The sequence below is a fragment of the Anser cygnoides genome, chromosome Z (assembly GCF_040182565.1).
Source record: "Anser cygnoides isolate HZ-2024a breed goose chromosome Z, Taihu_goose_T2T_genome, whole genome shotgun sequence".
NCBI classification, from domain to species: domain Eukaryota; kingdom Metazoa; phylum Chordata; class Aves; order Anseriformes; family Anatidae; genus Anser; species Anser cygnoides.
The window spans coordinates 82,954,709-82,975,163 of record NC_089912.1 but is presented as its reverse complement, the minus strand read 5'-3'; the positions used below and the strand labels follow the sequence as shown (position 1 = coordinate 82,975,163).

Here is a 20,455-nt window from a genome sequence, read left to right as displayed (position 1 = left end):
AGTGGGCACACTGTAGGATGCTTACATGTGTAAATCACCCAACTTTAACTATTCCAGGTACAGGCACAGTGAGATTATTTAAATTCATGGAATCCAGGGGGACCCAGCCTCCTCAATCACTCAAGATTCTCTGAAAATACCAGCATAACTCAGTTGGGAAAAAAAAAAAAAAAAAATTCCACAGCCAAAGTTGCTTGCTAGAACTGTGGCTGGCACATCTACTATCATGATAAGAAGACTGAAAGCACTGTGATTTCACTTGCTAACCTTCCACACTGTGTAGCAGACTAAAATTCTGCAATAGCTATCTTCAGTTAGAAGAAGGGGAAGGATACTTTGATTTAATGGAAGTTAAATTAGGAGTGACTGAGTAATGATTCTGGGCAAAAGTTAAAATCGTAATACTGGACTGGCTTATCCTTCAGGGAAGTAGGAATACTGTTAGATGTCACTAATATAGTGCTAAATGTTTAGTCATGATCAGTTTAATTTCTACCCAATGAGGAGTCAAATCATTTCTGCAAAGAGGGGATTTTTGCTCTAATAATTTCAAATCTATTGAAACTGCATTCTATCATACACATTTTTTCAGTCTTTCTTTAGAGGCCAAGGAAAGGACAATGGCTAAAAGTTTCTTAGCTTCAATTCCAATTTTCTTTTGTTGCTATATTACGAGAGTCATAGCAAGGATTAGATACCGTGGTGATCTTTTGGTCTAGATACATATTGAATAGAAACTGTACTAAAATTATTAAATTTATTTTAGAGAACCTGGTGAAACTTAATCTCAACAATAACAGTAATTTCTACCATGAGTACACTAACTAAAGCTGAACCAACATTTACTATAAAGTCAGATTATGAAACTAACACAAATGTAGTTTGAAGTTTGAACCAGAAAGAAAAGGCTGGCACACAAATTGACTGTGTTGCTGTTGCCTGTTGCTACACTTTTTCTGCTATTTGAAGTTGTTAATTACTCAAGAGCCCTGTTCGTTGCAGAAACTTTTAGATGCAGAATTTGTGCTCACAGTTGGACTCTTCAGCTTAGTGAGCCTTCTTCATGGAAACCACATGCTTCGTTCATTGCTGAGTGAACCTGCTTTGAATGAAGGTGGGGGAGCTAAAATAGGCTTACATATCTGGGGCCTCGCTGCATTTACTTTACACTTTCTTCTTTGATCCCTAACACCAACATGAAAGTCAGTGAGGCTATGCTCAATGACTCAAAGTACAATAAAAAAAAAAAAAAAAAGAATGAGCTTGCTGATTCAATGTTCTTCGTTGTAGTTTCACATTATGTGACTTGCAAGGGGACATTTAACACACAGGAACAAGCTGAAGCTAAACTACTTGAAGCTAAACTACTTGGCCTGATCAGTTTTTCATGCCTCACTGATGGAGTTATGAACTCTTTTACTTTCACTGAATGATGGCCTTATGCGAGGCTATGGTCCAAGTCAATACATATGATGAAGGTTGTTAGCTGAGAAAAAAGACCTTTGATGAAAATTATGACTACAAGTGACTTTTATGCTACTTTGTCCCAAGGGCTTGCCGGTGTGGGGCCTGCTGGTCATGTAAATTTCCAGCACACTGAAGGTGAAAGATCTTCTGAAGCAACTGGGCAACCAGTGTCGCCCAGGGCTGAATGCAGCCTGTGCTTCTCCTAAGGATGCTGCCTGCACAGATGAACAATTCTTTTTTTAACTTTGTGCTGCCTGGGAATCCCACCACAAAAAGGACCCTCAGGAAGCTGACCAGCTGGGGATTTGACACTGTAATTGAGAGGTTTGTATTTATTGTAATTGTGGCCACCTATACTAAGAAAAAATTGAAGAGGCCTAGTATCTCTTTTTGCACAACAAACACAACAGACTATATCAAATGAATTTCTACTGGGCAATCTAATACTTGTTTTTGTTACTGTTGTTTGTTTGTATTTAAAGGCTTTGGAATATTCTGTTATGCTAAGGTCAGTACCAAGAAAGTAGAGGACAAATCTTTAACTATACTATATTTTCTTTTTTGTTGCTCAGAAATTCTTCCTGACATAAAGTGTCAAAAGCAGTACTTTACCAGTGGTATACATGCTACATTCTTGATCTGAATTGTAAGGGGGTAGAACTTAACTCATCAAACTGGCAAAGCACACTAAACATGTTACTCATTTTGGAGCAGAAGAAATGTGAATTTTTCCCTTTCTGCTTGCAAAAGAAGACAGGTAGGATAACTGAAGTATGCCCTCCTTGAAAATCATATTCAAGTCTAAATTTGCATTGAATATTTTGTTTAACCTAAAAGGAAAAATAAATCACTGACATGTTTCAGGCACTTTTTGCCAATTTCCTTGAAACATGCCATAACTAAATTACATGAATGCAAACATGAAATTTCTATCTAGCTAGTTTATTCAGTTTAATCAAATTATGGTATCAAGATCAGGGTGCTGCTAGTAACACCAAACATCATGAGTAGTGTTAAGCTGCTCTTCCTAAGTCCCACTGGGAAACAGTGGTCCTGTGAATGGAAAAACTACATCTCTTTTCTTGCTTACTGTGTGTCGTGGGAGGCCTGACTGCTCTGGTGAGGATGAACTGAGTTGTAAACACACATACCTTTAAAGAATAAAAGGGCAAAGGAGGTGACAGATCTATAACCTAGTTCTCCACCTGAAAAGAGTCATGAACATTCAGCCTGGAATTAGAGAGTTCTAATAACTAGGTTTGAATTGCAAGAAAAATTACCATTATTTCAAGCTGTCAGTAACAGGGGATTGATTACAGGCAATTTAAACTATTTTTTTGATTGAAGAGGCTTGTGAGCATGACTTTTGGAGGAAAAATGGCAAAGAAAATAATAAAAAATAGTCGTAGTACAATATACCTGTACAGTATATATGGACAGAGGCACAAGAAAGATATGCAGAAATTCATAAAATGTTTTTCCTTTCAAAGTTCTCAAGGCTCTTTCCTAAAACAAGAGGAGAACATGTCATTAACCTTAATTTGGAGTTCTATTTGCCAGCAACACTTATAAAAAATTATATAGTTTCTGTCCAGATAAAGCCATTGTAAACATCATCAAAGACACATGATACTATTACTTATTGGAAGATGTAGACTGCTTATAATTTGGAATATAATCCAGTGGTGTTTTGTTGCCTTCCAAATTTGTATTAGTCACATTGATTTTATGCTCACAGTGCCTGAGAGCCTTGTTCCAATTAAATCTAAACCTTTGAGCACGTTCTCAATGTCACTTTACCAATGTCACTTTACCATATGTACCCATTAATAGCAAGTTAACATGGACACTACAATTTTGGCAAAGCAGATTCATGCATCCACTCTTCTCTGACATAACTAACTTCACAACTTACACTGCAAAGGAGAACTTTGTATTCACTGGTCCCTCATTCTTCGTGGGAAGCAGGGAAAGCCTCACTGCAAAGTCAAGAAGAAAGTCTATTTTCTCTTCCTTTTTTTTTTTTTTCTTTTTTCATTTTTTCTGGAATAGGGGATAAAGAAAAGTCTATAAAAATGTAACTTAAAATTATTAACCTTAATTCAGGCACCATTTGCACTGAAATGAACTGGAAGTGATATGCTAAAATTCTGTATAGAGAGAGTTTGGCATCAACATGAACACTGAATCAGGCCTACTAAGAGCCAATAATAAATGCTCATCTAAATTTCATATAGTTGGATTTGGTTGGAAAGGAGAGAAAAAGTGAGTAATCTACTTTTTTTCCTCTGAAGGCTTCTCCCTGCTAGACTATGTGTGGGACTACAAAATGTTGGACTTAATCCTATAGCCTTACCTCATCCTTCAGGCATTTAACAAAGGCAGTATTATTGAGTGCTGAGTTTCAACTAATTATTAGAAGTGAGTGAGACAAAAAGGGGACAAAGAGCACCTGACATGATGTCATGTTTATAATTCACACAGACTTCTAGGATAACAAGCTGTCTGTGCAAGAGCACTTCATGATCTCTTGTAGTAGACTATTACTTCTTCAGCAAAGAAGATGAAGCGCTTGATGAAAAGTGACAGCTAATAAGTGTGTTAGAAGTGTGTCACCTGTCTGTACATCATTTAACATGTGTACATGTGTGATGCCCTACTACTGCAGGATTGTATTTTATGTGTAAGAGTCAGGAGGTTCTTCGCTTTGCTGAGTCTCCTTAGAGGCTCCAGTAATTAATTCTGGATATTAAACCTGGGAATCCCAAACATGCATCTTTGCATGGCAACAAAATATAACAGGGTACAAGGGCATTCTGGAAACAACAGGGTGAGAAATGATGCTAGACAACACCTCTCCAAGTGGTCTCATTCTTGGTGAATTCTTTGCATAGCTTACATGTGATGGCCCCCCAAAATATATGCATACCATAGCTTGAAAAAGGGTTGAGAAGCAGAATCAAGTTCTGCACCAAGTTTGAGTAAAAGTAAAGATGATTTCCATTCAAAAGTCTGCACTTACTAAATTGGGATAAATTGGAAAAACATATTGGCTGGATTACCTTCTAGACTGTCTTTATACAAGGTCAAGCAGCATCAAGCAGCCCTGAAAATAGTAAAGCCATATTTTATGGGTAACTTTAGAAGCTGAAGAAAACTGTGATGTTGGTGGGCATGTCAAAAACTCTTCAGTGAAGGTAAATAAGCTTTCATGGAATCACAGAATCACAGAACAGTCTTAACCATTTGGTTGAAAGGAACCTCTGGAGGTCATGCAGTCCAACTCTCCATACTCAAGATGGGACACCTAGAGCAAGTTTCCCAAGACCATGTCCAGATGGATTTTGAATATAGAATTAACGGATGGTTTGGGTTAGAACAAACCTTAAAAGTCATCTAATTCTACCCACCCTGCCATCAGCAGGGATGCCTTCCACTACATCAAGTTGCCAAAAGCCCCATCCAATCTGACCTTGAAAGCTTCTTGGAAGGGGGCATCCACAACTTCGCTGGGGACCCGGTTTTAGTGCCTCACTACCTTTGTAGTGAAGAATTTCTTCCTAAAATCTAATCTAAACCTACCAACTTACCCTCTTTTAGCTAAAACCATTACTGTGGTCTATCTCTACAAACTCTGAAAAAGAGTCCTGCCCCATATTTTCTGTAGAACCCCTTTAAGTACTATGGTCTATATCCTTCTTATGCTGTGGGCACCAGAGCTGAACACAGTACTTGAGTTTTGAGAATTACCTCCTTCAAACCGCTAGCTACATGTCTTTTGATGCAGTTCAGGATATGGTAGCCTTTCTGGGCTGCAAGTGCATACTTCCAGGCCACACTGAACTTTTCATCCACCAGCGCCTCCCAGTTTTCCTCTGTGCTGCTCTCTAACCACTTGTGGCCCAGACTGGACTCATATTTGGGATTGCAGAGGGTGTAGGCTTAAGATTTCCAAGGAGGGAAACTCCACAACCTCTCTGGGCAATCTGTGACAGTCCATGGTCAATTGCACAGCAAAGAAGGGTTTCCTGATGTTCAGATCGACTCTCCTGTGCTTCAGTTTGTGTCCATTGCCTCTTGTCCTACCACTGGGCACCACTGAAAATGATCCTGGCTCAGTCCTCTTTGCACCCTCACTTGAGGTATTTATACACATTGATAAGATCCTCCTGAGCTTTCTCTTCTTCAGGCTGAACAATCCCAGCTCTCTCAGACTTTTCTCATGGAAGAGGTGTTCCAGCCCCTTCATCATCTTAGTGGTCCTCCACTGGACTTTCTCCAGTATGCCCACATCTCTCTTGTACTGGTGTGCCCAGAACTGGACACAATATTTCAGGTGTGACCTCATCAATGTTGAGTAGAGGGAAAGGATCACCTCTCTTGACCTGCTGGCTATACTTGGCTTATTGCTGACAAGAATACTGATAGCCTTCTTAGAAGCAAGGACACATTGCTAGTTCATGTTCAACTTGGTGTCCACGAGGACTCCCATGTCCTTTTCTGTGGAGCTGCTTTCCAGATGGCTAGCACCCAGCATGTACTGGTGCCTGGAGTTCTTCCTCCCCAGCCTCAGGACTCTGAACTCTTATTGTACTTCATGAGATTTTGTCAGCCCACCACCTCTCCAGTCTGTCAGAGTTCCTCTGGATGACAGCATGGCCCACGAGTGAATCAGCCACTCTCCCTAGTTTCATGTCATCTGCAAATTTACTGAGGGTGCAACTCTACCATATCATCCAGATCTTTGATGAAGGTGTTAAACAGGACAAGACTCAGTATTAACCTGTGGGGTACTCTGCTCATTACAGGCCTCCAACTAGATTTTGCACAGCTGACCACTACGCTCTTGGCCCAGCCATTCAATAACATGTTGAAATAGTAAAATCCACTGTTCAAAACACAAGACTGAAATAACCTGTAGCTTTCCCCTCTCCATCCAGCTGCAGCAAAAGGACTAATCTGAGAAAGTAACAGCAGGTTCTGTATTGGCTTTGCGTTTGTTGAAGAGGGATCCAGGCCCCATACCTTGAAAGAAAGTCAGCTTGTATATTTTCGTGTTACTCATTGTGTCTTTGGCCACCCTTACTACTACATACTATTGTTTGAAACCTGTGTTGAGGTGAGGGTCATGGGTTTAGGAAACTCCCTATCTTGGTCAAAGATAATGCCACTTGCTGACAGTAAACAAAAAGTCAGCTGGTGCCTATGATGTAAAAGCAAAGCTGAGGGAAGACTACTGATGAGAAAGTGCTATGTGGGGAAAGGAAGCTTTCTCTGAGGTGAGAAGGAAGAGACAAAATCTGCTGCTGCCTCCCTTTTGCAGCAGTGGAGGTGACCCCAAGAAAAAGAGATGCCCCCAAAGGTGTTGTAAGGTAGAAGCTCTAGAGGATTTATGTTGCATTCAGAAGAGGATGATAATACGAAGAAGGCTGAAGCAAGGTTGGACTGAATACTTTGTCACTACCTTTGATGTGTACATATTGTATTTTACCCCCTATAAAGCAGCATCAAAGCAACTCACACTTGTGTAAGCAATTATCACTGATACCTATGGACAGTCATCCTCAAGAAGGTGCACAAGTCTGGGTCCCAAGACTGGAAATAAATCACAGTTATACTACAATGGGAGGAGCAGCTGCCCATTTAGAACATTCTTGGGAATGTCAGCTAAGGCCTCTTCATCCCATTTTTAACACCAAGGTCTCTTAAGCTTGTTCTGCAAAACAACTTCTAAAAAATACAGTGAGAACAGAAGTTCCCTCTGAACCAAAAGCCATTAAGTTGCTTCCAAAACATCCTGAAGATGAAAAGTGAAATTACAAACAGGCAAATTTCTGGTAGCAGATAAACTTCAGGCATTCACTTGTTCTACCATTCCAAGGATTTTATTGCTTTACCGAAAACCAAAACAAAACAGGGTATAGGGCTCCTATCTGTTTCAGAGCAACAGTCCTAGTAACATGTGGCAGTTGCACAAGATGTAGAAATACACAAATTCTTAAAAAATATGATATTATGCCAACCCAAATAACCTTGCTGAGTCGTAAGATTCCAAGAAACAGTGCCATCATTCCTGAAAATGATAATGTGCCTTATCTAACTGGTATGTGATCTTTACTAAATTTGGTGGCACTCTCAATCCTGTGCACTGCTCAACAATGTTAATTTTGTTTGCTGGCTTCCACTCTTAATATTTAGTTGCCCTGGTTTTGAGCTATTTTACCTTCTTTTTGGAGATGTGTAATTCTATCTGTTTCCATGGAATTACTTCTGTGTTTACACAGGAAAGACATAGAGTGCTTGTGTTTAACAGGAGTGTGTTGTGTTCTTTATTGATATGTGAAAGGTTGTGATACCTAGGTGTACTAACAGACTGAGAGATCAGTTTTCTTCTCCAGAGATGAAAATAAATTGGAGCAGTACAAGGACAAGTATAGACCAAGTTGAAAAGACCTCTTAAAGTCAGCTTGAAAGACTGTTCTTCTTTCCTTTTCAGGCTGAGATTGATCATGTATGTAGTGGGTTAATGTGGATGGTTACCACCCCACAACTCTTTCCTTAAAGTCCCTGAAACCAGGTGAACATAAACCAGTATTAGTAGAGTTAGAATCAGGCATTCAGCCTTGTAAGATGACTGCTAGAAAGTGTGTGCAGATCTGCTCCTTTGGAGTGCTGAACTTAAGGACTCAAAAGAATACTCTTCCTAGTATAAAAATATCTGGATGAATTTAGATCTTGAAGTAGGTTAGCAGTTATACTTTGCTTTGAGAATCTTCTCTGTGGTGTTATGGAAAACAACACAGAGGGTATGAAGAAACTTCAAGTGATCTGCAAACAGATGCTTAGAAATCTGTCATCAGTGTCATGTTCTTAACTTTCCAAACCATAAGATAACCTTTAAAGTGAATGAAGTGAGGAATTTAGTGCTTAATCATCTTAAAAAGTGAGATGAAGTGGGATAAAAAGGACTCATTTCCACAGTGAAACCACAGTGAAATCTGGACTGAGGTGATTAGGTGATTCTGAATTCAGCTGAGAAGAGAGCACATTGAAATACAGATAGCAATTTCTTCTCAGTTGCAAAGACATCTCTTAGTGGTTGAGAGATGAGACAGATTCTTAGATAGATGCCCCTTACCTTTTACTTCTTCTCATATATTGCACCAATGGAAAAAGGCCTTTAAAGTAAACATCAGAAGAAAGCTTTGTGATTTACATAGTTCATGGCTAATCATTAATCCCATTTTTGTGATCATTGTATGATAATAATGTTAGGTAATTAAATAAAGTAATAAATAAAGAATAAGTAAAGAAATAAAGTAATTCTCTAGAAATGCTGAGAGAAACTAGTTTCACTGGGCATCTTTCATCTTTGTCTACCATCCATTAAATGTAAGCTGAAAAGGTTTCAAGATGCAGCTGTCAAATCTGAGCATTTGTCATTGCGTTAAAGTCACCATAAGAGAGATTTAGAAAGAGCTGGGGATGCTGAAGTTTAGATGTATGCAACTTGGAACAAAACATAACACAACTGTTTTTTTCTAGGAGCTGCTTGGATTGATTTCCAGACATATTTTTTATGGTTTCTACAGTAAAATGGTGCAAACTGACTGCATGTGTTTTTAGCATGGCTGTGATAGGAAGAGAATTCAAAAATAAAAATCACCAATATGACAAGTGATAGGAAAATTATTATTTTATTTTTTTTCCTGGTATTTCTGTCTGGTTTGAGTCATGATCAGCAATAGTAAAACAGGGTCCAGATTTCACAGTATTTTCACTATGTGTTCTGATGCCACTCTAAAGCTTCCAGGAAATGCTGGATTTTGATTTTATTCTATTAGCTCAAAGCAATAAAGTATACTATTATTCTTTGCTGTTGTAATTTTTAAACAGTTGAAACTATTCATAATCAGAATTTTACAAAAGTTGACCAAGGAAACAATATATTTTTTCTCAGCCAGGAGGGATATTATTCAGATTGTAATGAAAGATTTTTACCTTTCAGCGGAAAAAGCCTCACAGAAACTTCTGAGATACTTTGCTACCACTGGTCTTTAAGCATAATGCATGCTGTGTAAACCCCACTACTAAATCTTACCCTAAACTTCACATCTAGAAGAACAAGACTATTGAAATCACAGAGAGTTTGTGTAATTGTGGATCTTTGGATCAAACTTTCATACTCTGCTTTTTTGCCCTTAAACTTTTATACCTACTCCTTTTGATCTCTATTACACAACACTGGTCAATTTCATTGTGAGAACAGGACAACATTTTTATTTGGGGAAAAAAAATGTTTGAAAAACAACAAACTCCATCACTAAATATTCATAAATATCTCTTCAGTCTCTGATTTGAAAAATTTCTTACCTCATGCTAGAATATTACAGGATGGCATCGGTTACATAAGAAGCTATTTGCTAATACATATTTTGGCATTTCTTGGTGGTGGTTGACTTTACAGAATAAAAAGGAAAACACAGGAAAACAGTAAAGACTGGCCTTTTCATGTAAGACTAATTTCTTGATGTCAACGAGCTTTTATGGTATGATTTTGTGCCTCACAGAGTGGCTACACTCTGGTTTGGTCTATGGTTAAGATGTCAAAACCCACTGGTACAAATAAGAGTTTAATATGTAAAAGATCTTCATAAGGAATGTAAAATATATCACTACTGTGTTGGCTGGATGTGTTTCTATACTCTGCAGCAAGTTGAAAATGTCTACTTTTTCCTTTAAAAATTGTACAATCAGCTCACCTGATAGAGGCTCTGCTTTAAAATAATTGTAAATAAAGTAAGCCAAAATAGCCTCACAAGCATGATGATTCCTGCGAATGTGTTCTTTCAGATGCTCTGAGACAGCTCGAAGAGTGCTCCTGACCACCTCGCCAGAGCAGAGTTCAAGGTGGACCTCCTTGCTGTTACTGAAATTCTGTGCTTGACCCACTTGTCAGCCCTGGGATACCAGCTGCCCAGGGGCAAGCAAGCAGCATCTCAACATCCTCCCTGGATAATCCCTGGGATGAATAACTCATGACATAGAGCTTTTGTGAGAACTCCCAAGTCAGACTGTATTCAGGCTGCATCAGTATTCAGAACCATTAGTTACAATTCTGTATCCTAAAAATATAGTTATTGAAATATTAAATAAAATATCTACTGGATTTCAGAAGTGCTCTGGGCTTCAGGCAACTGTCAAAAGAAGGCAGGACAGATGCCATGACTCCAGAACTTATGCAATCAGAAATGGAAGTTTAAGCGCGACTCCTCTGATCAGGTAACCTCAAAGCAGGCAGTGGTGACAGAAAATATAGGTAAAAATAGGTTAAAAAAAAAAAAAAAAAAAACACATCCGTTGCCCCCATAAAAGAATGTAAACATTCTGAGCAAACCAGTGCATTGTCTCAAGTCACAAGGGATTGAAAATAGAAAGTTAAAATCTGGGAAAACTGACAGTGAAGATCAAGATCAAGATTAGCAAAATGTTGACAGATTTTCAGAATGAGAAGGATGGAGAAATCATTCATTTCTTGCAGGTATAGGGCCTTGAAACCTTTTTGTAGCAGAATAAAGGAAATATCTGAGGTGAAGAGCAGGCTTGATTTGTGACCCAGAAGATCTTCATCCTGGAAACATTGGTACAGAGCACTGAACAGCAAAAAACATTCACCATAGATATTTGGGTTTGAAGAAAACATTTGAGATCCTTTATCAAATTTCTGAACATCCTGCCCCTGGAACATCTTGAAATGTTGTTGCATGATAAAAAGCAATTAACAATGTCGAGGCTTTACATTCATGTACAGCAGGTACTCTTAAAGTAAACACAATGAGCTTCTGTGTAGGGTTTCTATCAAACTTCCAGTCTTTCACTTCTTAGTTTAACCATTGGATTCACTATGAAAAAACTTGCTTAGAATTAACACAGACGGTGTCTGGTGTAATAACAGGACATTGGGAAAGATATTTTGAGTTTCCCAATTAACCATTTTTTAAAATATAGACTCAGTCAATAACTCCATTAGATTATAACTGAAGCACTACTTAGGAGCAAAGAAGTACTATTTCCACATCCTAATAGCACAGTATCAGTCAAAGAGGAGATTTAGGAGGGAACAGCATAAACTAAGGTACCAGCTACATTGGCCATCTTAAACTACAACTTAATGAGAAAAAAAAAAAAAAAAAAAAAACAACTAATTTCCATTCTAAATGCACTTATTCCTTGGAAATCAACTCAAGCAGCAGACAGGTGCCTAAATGCATTTGACAGCAAATGCCTTAGAAAAATACTTTTAAACACATTATGAAAACACAAGATACGTCAGGATTTAACAACACCTAATATTCAAAATTACCTGGAAAGGAAAGTAAAGACATAGTGCATACGAAAACATGTTGTTGCCATGTGATAACAGTCAGCTGAAGGGATTGCAATACCATATGGCACTTAATGAGGGGAAATAGATGGCACTTCAAGTAAAGGACATACAAAAGATATACAGATGACAGAAACCAGATTTAGATGACCAAAAGTCTTCTCATCCTTCCTCTTTTTTAAAGACTTTAGAAGAATCTTTCAAACCAAATTAAGGATCCTTGTTACATAATATGAGTAGATGTCACAAGCACTTCAGAAAACATTATAAATTTTTCTACGTATTTAGAAAATAAAATAAAATAAAAACACATAGCACATTAAAACACATGGAAATGAAAACTCAGAAACAAAAACATTAAATTGTTCTTCTGTAAGAATCAGTAGGGATAGTGAATGGGAATTGGTTCTATGACTACTCATTGTATTGTACTATTTTACTTTCTATAGAGCTATTGCTTTCTACCTACAAGTAATTATATCTGATTTGCCCTCCTATTAACTTAAAATGGCTTAGCTATGGTATATCTACCTGTTTCTCATAGAATTTACCTATTTATAGGGATAATTGTCTACTGAACTCATTGTTTTAAAATGTAAATTTATCTATGATTAATTTGGCTTCCACATTTGACCAAAGAAATCCCTCCAGGTCTTGGCCTACTGTACTTAGAAACACAGAATCACAGAATGATTTGGGTTGGAGGGGACCTTCAAGATCATCTAGTTCCAACCACCCTGCTGTGGGCAGGGACACCTTCCACTTGACCTGGTTGCTCAAAGCCCCATCCAACCTGACCCGGAACACTTCAAGGGATGGCTCATCCACCTTACATCTAATCTAAATCTACCCTATTTAAGTTTAAAACCATTACCCCTGATCCTATCACTACATACCCCATAAAGTGTCTTTCCCCATATTTCCTGCAGGCCCCCTTTAAGTACTAGAAGGCTGCTAAGAGATCTACTGGGAGCCTTCCATTCTTCACGCTAAATAACCCCTACTGTCTCGATCTTTTTTTACAGGAGAGGTGTTCTAGCCTTCCGATAATTTTTATCACCTTCCTCTGGATTCACTCTAGGAATTGCAGCAATGAATTTAGAAACTGTTTTAGCATGATTCCTTGCACTTCCAGTTACGTTGTTATCTGTTATTGAAAAATTGTATGTATAAAAGATGAAGCTGAATACTCTTAAGCCAGCAGTTTTCTAAAGTTAATCAAAGAAAACAGCAGTCTTAAAATCAATATACTAATTGCTTTTAATATACTAATTGCTTTCTAAACGGAAACATCTTTACAATTGATTTCTAAACAGTTACATCTTTATTCAACAGAGCAAATAAATTAAAGCATTTAGATGAGCCTTGATATCATAACATTGTTCTTTTTGAAGAGCAGTTTCAATTGTAGTATTGCTCTGCAGTTAGTAGTCCATGTTACTATCATACTATCATAGCTTCTTACTCCCTCCCCCCTTTCCTTTCCTTTTTTTTTAACCTGTTCTAACACAGAAAATTTTTGTATACTGGGGAGTGCACAGAGAACAACATTCTGGTATACATATTTGTGGATAAATGCTACACATCTCATCTCTTAAAACAGTCTTCTAAGTAGAAGAAAGAAAGAAATGAAAAATGAATCACTTAAGTCCATTCCAGAGATAATGAGGGATAGCAAAGCTCCCAACACAAGCATCCTCATACCTTAAATTGCCAAATTCATTATTATTGCACTGCATATTTAATGGATAATTCAAAACATAGGGCACAATGCCTGCAACATTTCCCATTCTTTCAATAAAACAGGTGAGTAAACCAACACACAGAGTGAATTGGTTTTGTTTTTCACTTTGTTACATTTTCACGAATGAAAGACCAGTACAGACAAATTGATTTGTTTGTTGCCTTGAGTACTCTTCTAAGTCAGACATCAAATTTGTTGTTCCAAATTTGTTGTCTCAGAGATGGTTCCAAAAATTTCTCCCTTTGCTAAAAAAAATTCTTCAGATGAGTTGACAGTCTTCACTGAATTTGGGTATCACGGTAGGTTAGAAGGGAAGAAAGTGGTTTTATTCATCATTGTATTTGTCTGATTCTGAGAAATGTTATTCCACCACTGGTATGTGAAAGAATTTAATTTAAGCTTTGTTAGGTCCGAGAGAAGAAGCCAGATAGCGTGAGCCAAGAGTGTCAGACGTATCTGTTAAATAATGCAATACAGCTTTGGTTCTGTTGGAGACCAAAACTAAAGTAAACACAGAGAGCCTGATTCTGCAGACTGGTGCTCATATATATCTCCTTGACATCTTTAGAAGTTCTTCTTGTATAAAATGAGGCAAGCTAAGATCTGAGCTTTGTGCAGATTTGCCTATAGCTTGTGGTCTTCTCCCTACCCCCAGTAACCATTTATTCCCATAAATTTCTGTCTATATGGGCTGTTTTGGTTTTGGTTTGGTTTGGTTTTAAATCCCAGTTAGACATAGTGGTATAAAATGATCATGCCATCCCTAGAAGAGTCAAAATTGCAAAAATTAATAGTGATTTCATAGCTGAGCTGAGCAAGGCCTGTTTGCAAAACTGAGACTAACAGAGTCTTCAAATATCTAATTGTTATCATTAGTCCTGAAGAGAAAAAGTTCCTTCACAATTGTATAAGGAGTGTTGAGATCACTTGAGCTTTCTCCTTAGTGTTGCCACATAACTATTCTGAGATCTGTGAGGTAAAATCATGTAAGAAAATACTGGCAAAATACTTTTTTTCCCAGGTGCAGTTTAGGAGCATGACAACGGTCTTCTCTCAGGGTTACTTGAAATCACTTCAGTTTACAAAGTTCCATGATCTATCAGCAGCATCACAGAAAGTGGTGGTCAGCCACTGTAGATCATTAAAGGCACTAGAAATACATAATTAGTGTTCTGCTATTTGAGAGAAAGAGACTGTATTGTTAATTCTTGTAGATGTATATGTGAAGCATAAATGGAGAATTCTGAGCAACTGAAGACAAGACCAAGCAGGAAAAACTAACAGGAAAGTCTTAGGATCTTTTTATACACAGTCAGTGTATTTCATGATAGCTACCCAGTCACAGGCACTTTGTTTGCTGAACACTTTTCTTGCTTGTATCTCTGTTGACACACATTTCATACTAAGACAAATGAAATTAAAGTCAGGCAAGCTCTTTTCTCACTAGCTCTTTAAATTAGCTTTCATTATCTTTCCACCAAAGTGCATTATCTTTTGGAATTAGTCTCAAAAAGGATGTATCATTGTATCAATGCTGATATTACATTCATTGCTGTATCCTGCTTCTGTTCTCTTACTCTTCATCTAGACCATTAAATAGATGCTTTTCTCTCGAAACTTACTATACACTTGTCTAGAAATAAGCAATAAAAAATATTCATTAGACAGAGAGAATAATCCTTTATTGAATTGGGAATGGCTGATCAGCTGGTGTAATCAGAACTGATGCATTGATCTCAGCCAAAGTATGTAAGTTTTGTATGTCTAAGTAAGTTTATGTATGTCTAGTTACCTTGAGCCTGTCTGTAAATCAAATATAGCAGTCTGTCATCTTTTTGAGACTTTAGAAATGGCCAGAAGGTAACTTATGGAACATACAAAAACCATATGACAACTGGACTCAAAAGGAAGATTTTTGTTGGTGGTGTTTTTGTTGTTGTTGTTGTTTTCCCAATACTATAAGCATTCCTTTGCACATGTATCTCTTAATTTGCTACATAAATGGTGGGGTTTTGGTTCTTCTGTACAGCTTCTTGACTTAAATGCGGACAGAAAAAAAGTGGAAATGATTTATATAATAATTTTCATGAAAGTGTTGCAAATGCAAGCACAAAATTGCAACAACAATAAAGTAAGATGCGTAAAAGACTGCCTCTCAAGCGATGATGTAGCTGTGCTAGCAATATCTTTCTAGAGGCATCTTTTAGTGAGTAATGGCAACAAAGTTTTATTTGTCTAACTTAGCTATCTGTAAATATTTCTGTTAGTCAAATCTCCCCTGAACATTCCTGAACTCTATTGGTCAATTTCAAATGAACATGACATAGATACGAATGATAAAAATGCTTGCAGATTGTCTGAAAACAGGGCAAAGAAAAGAAAACAGATCAATGCTCCACTGACCCAGTGACAGGATGCAGCATAGACCCAATTTGTCTTTAGACACCTAAAAATCTGCAAAGGTGAAGCAAATTATATCTGTACAACAAGTTTTAATATGAGTGTATCTCTTAAAATATGTAATAATATAAGCATGAAACAGAAACCACAGGTAATTAGCAATTAGAGCTCATGAAATCGGATGCTTTAAAAGTGGGAAAATCTTGAAAGTGGCTGATACTTAGAGAGGAAAGAATGATTTACAGAGAATTACGAGGTTATGTGGAAAGAGACTAACCTATGTGACACAGGTTTGTTATTCAGTCTAAGGGAAATGTGGTCGTCATTAAATACACTTGTAATGTATTACAAGCAGCCACAAAGTTTAGAGCAGCCAGAAGGTTACCTCAGACTTTTAGCCATGGCAGAGAAGTGTCAGAACATTTATTACTTTCTAAACAATGATCTGTCAGGATCATTGAATACTTGGCATAGTTTACCTACTTCAAATATTAATATACATCCTTTAAGTACAATATCTGACTATCTCAGCCTTTTCAAAATAATTATTTGTACAATAGGCTCTTGGGGTAGGGAGGTACCATCATTCACTGGTGGAAACTAGAAGAAAGAGTTACCTCAGACTCATCCTGATCCTGCTGGTTTTGCTCTTGCCATCCAGCACTTACCTCTCACAGACTCTGTTGTCTGATTCAGATTTGGAAACTCATCCTGTGATGCCTGGCATCATGAAGAAATTTTTTTTCAGTTCATACCCAAAAGTCTTTACAGATGAGAGGAGATATTGCCTGATATTTCACTGCTGACAAGTTTGTCCAGGAGTGTATGTCTCACATTCCTTTAGTGACCCAAGCCTATAGATAACAAGAACTAACTCATTTTATACTGCATATTTTACCCACAGCAGAGTACATTTTAGCCAGAATTATATAGGTACTAGAAGTGCTTCTTTAGAATATTTGTATCTTGTTTCTTCATTGTTGCTACCTTTGCAAGAGGCTATAATGTAGACAGGGCTGAAAAGTCTGATTTCCATGCTAAACTGTTCAGAATATAGAGGAAATCCAGATTTAGATCTAGTGTAAGTTTTGCCACTTCGTCCCAATGAGTGAATAGCTGTTGTTACCCCTACATTTGCTGATAGTTTCATTTAAATAGCACAAAAGGGACATTTAAAATCAGAAGAAGAATGCATTAAAAAGTGATTCTCAGCCTAAGTTTTCTGTTGAAACAGTGTTGTGTTAAATATTTGAAATGTGACTTCAGAGCGCATTGTACATTTACCACAAACTCCTATAGGGTTGTAGGAGGTTTATAGGGTCATTTCCAAACACCAGGGCCTGAAGAAAGTTGGGAAATTTCATCATTTATTACACCTCTAAGTAGACAAAGAAAATCCAGACCTTTGATGACCCCTGGTGAATAAACTAAGCACTGCATTGAAATGATAACTACAGATGTACTTGCTTGAATGGCCCGGTCAATTCTAACCGTAGTAAATATATACATTTATAAAAGTAAATAAAATAAATAGTAATAATATCAATAGTTATTCCCATAAAAAGTAGAAAGAAAAGGACAAAGGTCTTTCATGGTACAACAAGGAAAATTGCTCTTCTGCAGCTGGAATATCACCAGACCTGAAAGAGATACAAGATTTTAAGCTATTTCTTGCAGATCTAATGGTAACGAACTCCTATATTCCTTTATCCATGTTAAAAAAAAAAAAAATCAACTTTTTGTACAGAAAATGATTTTGTTGTGCAAATATCATATCTTATTTATTACCCTTGGAAGTGGAAGCTTTAAATCATACAGCAATTACAAGAAGCTTTGTGAATCCAGATACTTCCTGCACCATTGGACACTGCTGAGGCCACAGAGAAGGCTCCCACTGTCCCCGTCCATCCCTGCCATTTCTGCATACACTCTATTTTAGGCCTGTTATTAAATTCTTCCTTTTGGACTAGTGATGGGAAAGCTTGCATCAAACAGGCTCCATGACTGTAGACAAGACTGTGCAATACTCCACTGAATAGTAAATTTACATTTATGTGAAATGTAGAGTTATAAGCCTGATTATTTATTTCCATCTTTTTCCTTAAATATAACAATTCCTACAATTACTGAAATAACACTGAATTCAAACTCCTCTTTAAAAGGACAGCATCATGTAGGACACCATTGTGTAACTGGAAAACTGATATAATTGCTATAATGGAAACCTGTTAGATTGACTCAGAGAATTGGAGCACTGCAATGGATGGCTAACAACTGTTCAGAAGGGTTAAGCAAAGAAGGAGAGGTGGTGAATTTGCCTTCTATGTAAAAGAAAGAAATGACTGGATGGTACTGTCATTGAAAAATAACGAGAAGGTTGAGAGCTTACAGATGAGAAATAGAAGCCAAGCCAACAAATGAAGTCTTATTGTAGGTGTTTACTGCAGGCTTCCTGATCAACATGAGAATGCCAATGAATTGCTCTTTCTACAGCTACAGGAAACATCATGTTTGCAGACCCTGGTCCTGCTGGGGGACTTCAATGACTGTGGCATCTACTGGAAAAGCAGCACAGCGAGCAGCAAGTAGTCCAGCAGACTCTAAGAGAATAATTTCTTAATCCAGGTGATTGACACTCTAACCAGAAGAAGGGCTTTACTTGACCTGTTGCTCACTAACCCATATGATCTCATCAGGGAGATTAGAATAGGTGGCAGCATGGGCTGCAGTGATCATACTCTGATAGCATTCATGATCTCAAGGGACATAGGCTGGGTTGAGAATAAAGTTAAGACCTTTAACCTTAAGAAAGCAAACTTCACCTGTCTAAGGAAATGGTGAATACAATCCCATGGGAAGGATGTTTCCCTTGTTTGAATACAAGAACACTTGACCCCGAGTGCAAGAAATAAGGCAAGGAAGTCAGGAGACCAGCACAGTTGTGTAAATATCTCTGGGCTGAACTGAAGAGCAAGAAGGAAATGCATAGGCAGCGGAAGCAGGGACACACGTCTTGGGAAAAATATAGGTATGCTTCCTGGGAATGTAGAGATGGGATTAGTAAAGACAACACAAGTATGGAACTGTATCTGCTGAGTAATGTGAAAAATAACAAAAAGGGCTTAATTCTGATGTTAATCAGAAAAGGAGAACCAAATAAAACGTACACACATACACACACCATTAGACATATCGGGATATCTAGTGATGACTGATATTGCAAAAGCTGAGGTACTCAACAACATTTTTTTCCCTCAGTTCTCACTGGTGATCAGTCTTCTCAAATCTCCCCAAGTCCCTAAGCCTCAGGACAGGGCCTGGATTACTGAAGTCACTCTTTTCTTTGGAGAAGTCTGGGTTAGAGACCATCTTAGGAATCTGAATGTACACAAGCCCATAGGACTTCATGAGGTGCATCCCAGGGTAGTGAGGGAGCTGGCAGATGTAATTGCCAAGCTAATCTCCATCATGCTCAAGAGGTCAGAGCAGTAAGATCCAGTCCCCAGTGACTGGAAAAAAGGAAATATCACACCTATTTTTAAGGGCAAAAAGGAAGACCCTGGGAACAATTGACTGGTTAGATTCACTTGAGTCCCTGGCAAGAGTGCACCCTCAGCAAGTTTGCTGATGACACAAAGCTGGGAGGAGTGGCTGATACCCCAGAGGGCTGTGCTGCCATTCAGAGGGACCTCGACAGGCTGGAGGGTTGGGCCAAGAAGAACCTCATGAAGTTCAACAAGGACAAGTGCAGGGTCCTTCACCTAGGGAGGAATAACCCCAAGCACCTGTACAGGCAGGAGGGTGTCCTGCTGGAAAGCAGCTCTGCGGAGAGGGACCTGGGAGTCCTGAGGGACAGCAGGCTGACCATGAGCCAGCAATGTGCCCTTGTGGCCAAGAAGGCCAACGGTATCCTGGGGTGCATTAGGAAAAGTGTTGCCAGCAGGTCAAGGGAGGTTATCCTCCCCCTCTACTCAGCCCTTGTGAGATCATACCTGGAGTATTGTGTCCAGTTCTGGGCTTCCCAGTACAAGAGGGACATGGAGCTACTGGAGCGAGTCCAGAGGAGGGTTACTAAGATGACTAGAGGACTGGAGCACCTGTTGTACAAGAACAGGCTGAGATAGCTGGGCCTGTTTAGCCTGGAAAAGAGAAGACTGAGGGGAGACCTCATCAATGCATATAAATATCTGAAGGGAGGTTGTCAAGATGATAGAGCTAGTCTCTTTTCAGTTGTGCCCAGTGACAGGACGAGAGGCAATGTTCACTAACAGAAGCACAGGAGGTTCTGGTTGAATATGAGAGGGCATTTCTTTGCTGTGAGGGTGACAGAGCACTGGGACAGGTTGACCAGAGAGGTTGTGGAGTCTCCCCTGGAGATATTCAAAACCCACCTGGATGCCATCCTGCACAATGTGTTCTAGGTGATCCTGATTGGCAAGGTGGTTGGACTAGATGATCTT

General features: G+C 38.4%; 1 protein-coding gene across 2 annotated transcripts in view; it reads left to right on the top strand.

Moving 5' to 3' along the window:
* Window positions 1-11,668, top strand: part of GLIS3 (GLIS family zinc finger 3) — a 194,867-nt gene extending 183,199 nt beyond the window's left edge. For both annotated transcript variants that reach the window (XM_048050969.2, XM_048050967.2), the window contains one exon: window positions 10,321-11,668. In XM_048050969.2, coding sequence (XP_047906926.1) covers window positions 10,321-10,414 — 94 coding nt within the window. In that variant the 3' untranslated portion in view covers window positions 10,415-11,668. The remainder of the gene's footprint in view (window positions 1-10,320) is intronic.
* The last annotated feature ends 8,787 nt before the right edge of the window (window positions 11,669-20,455 follow it).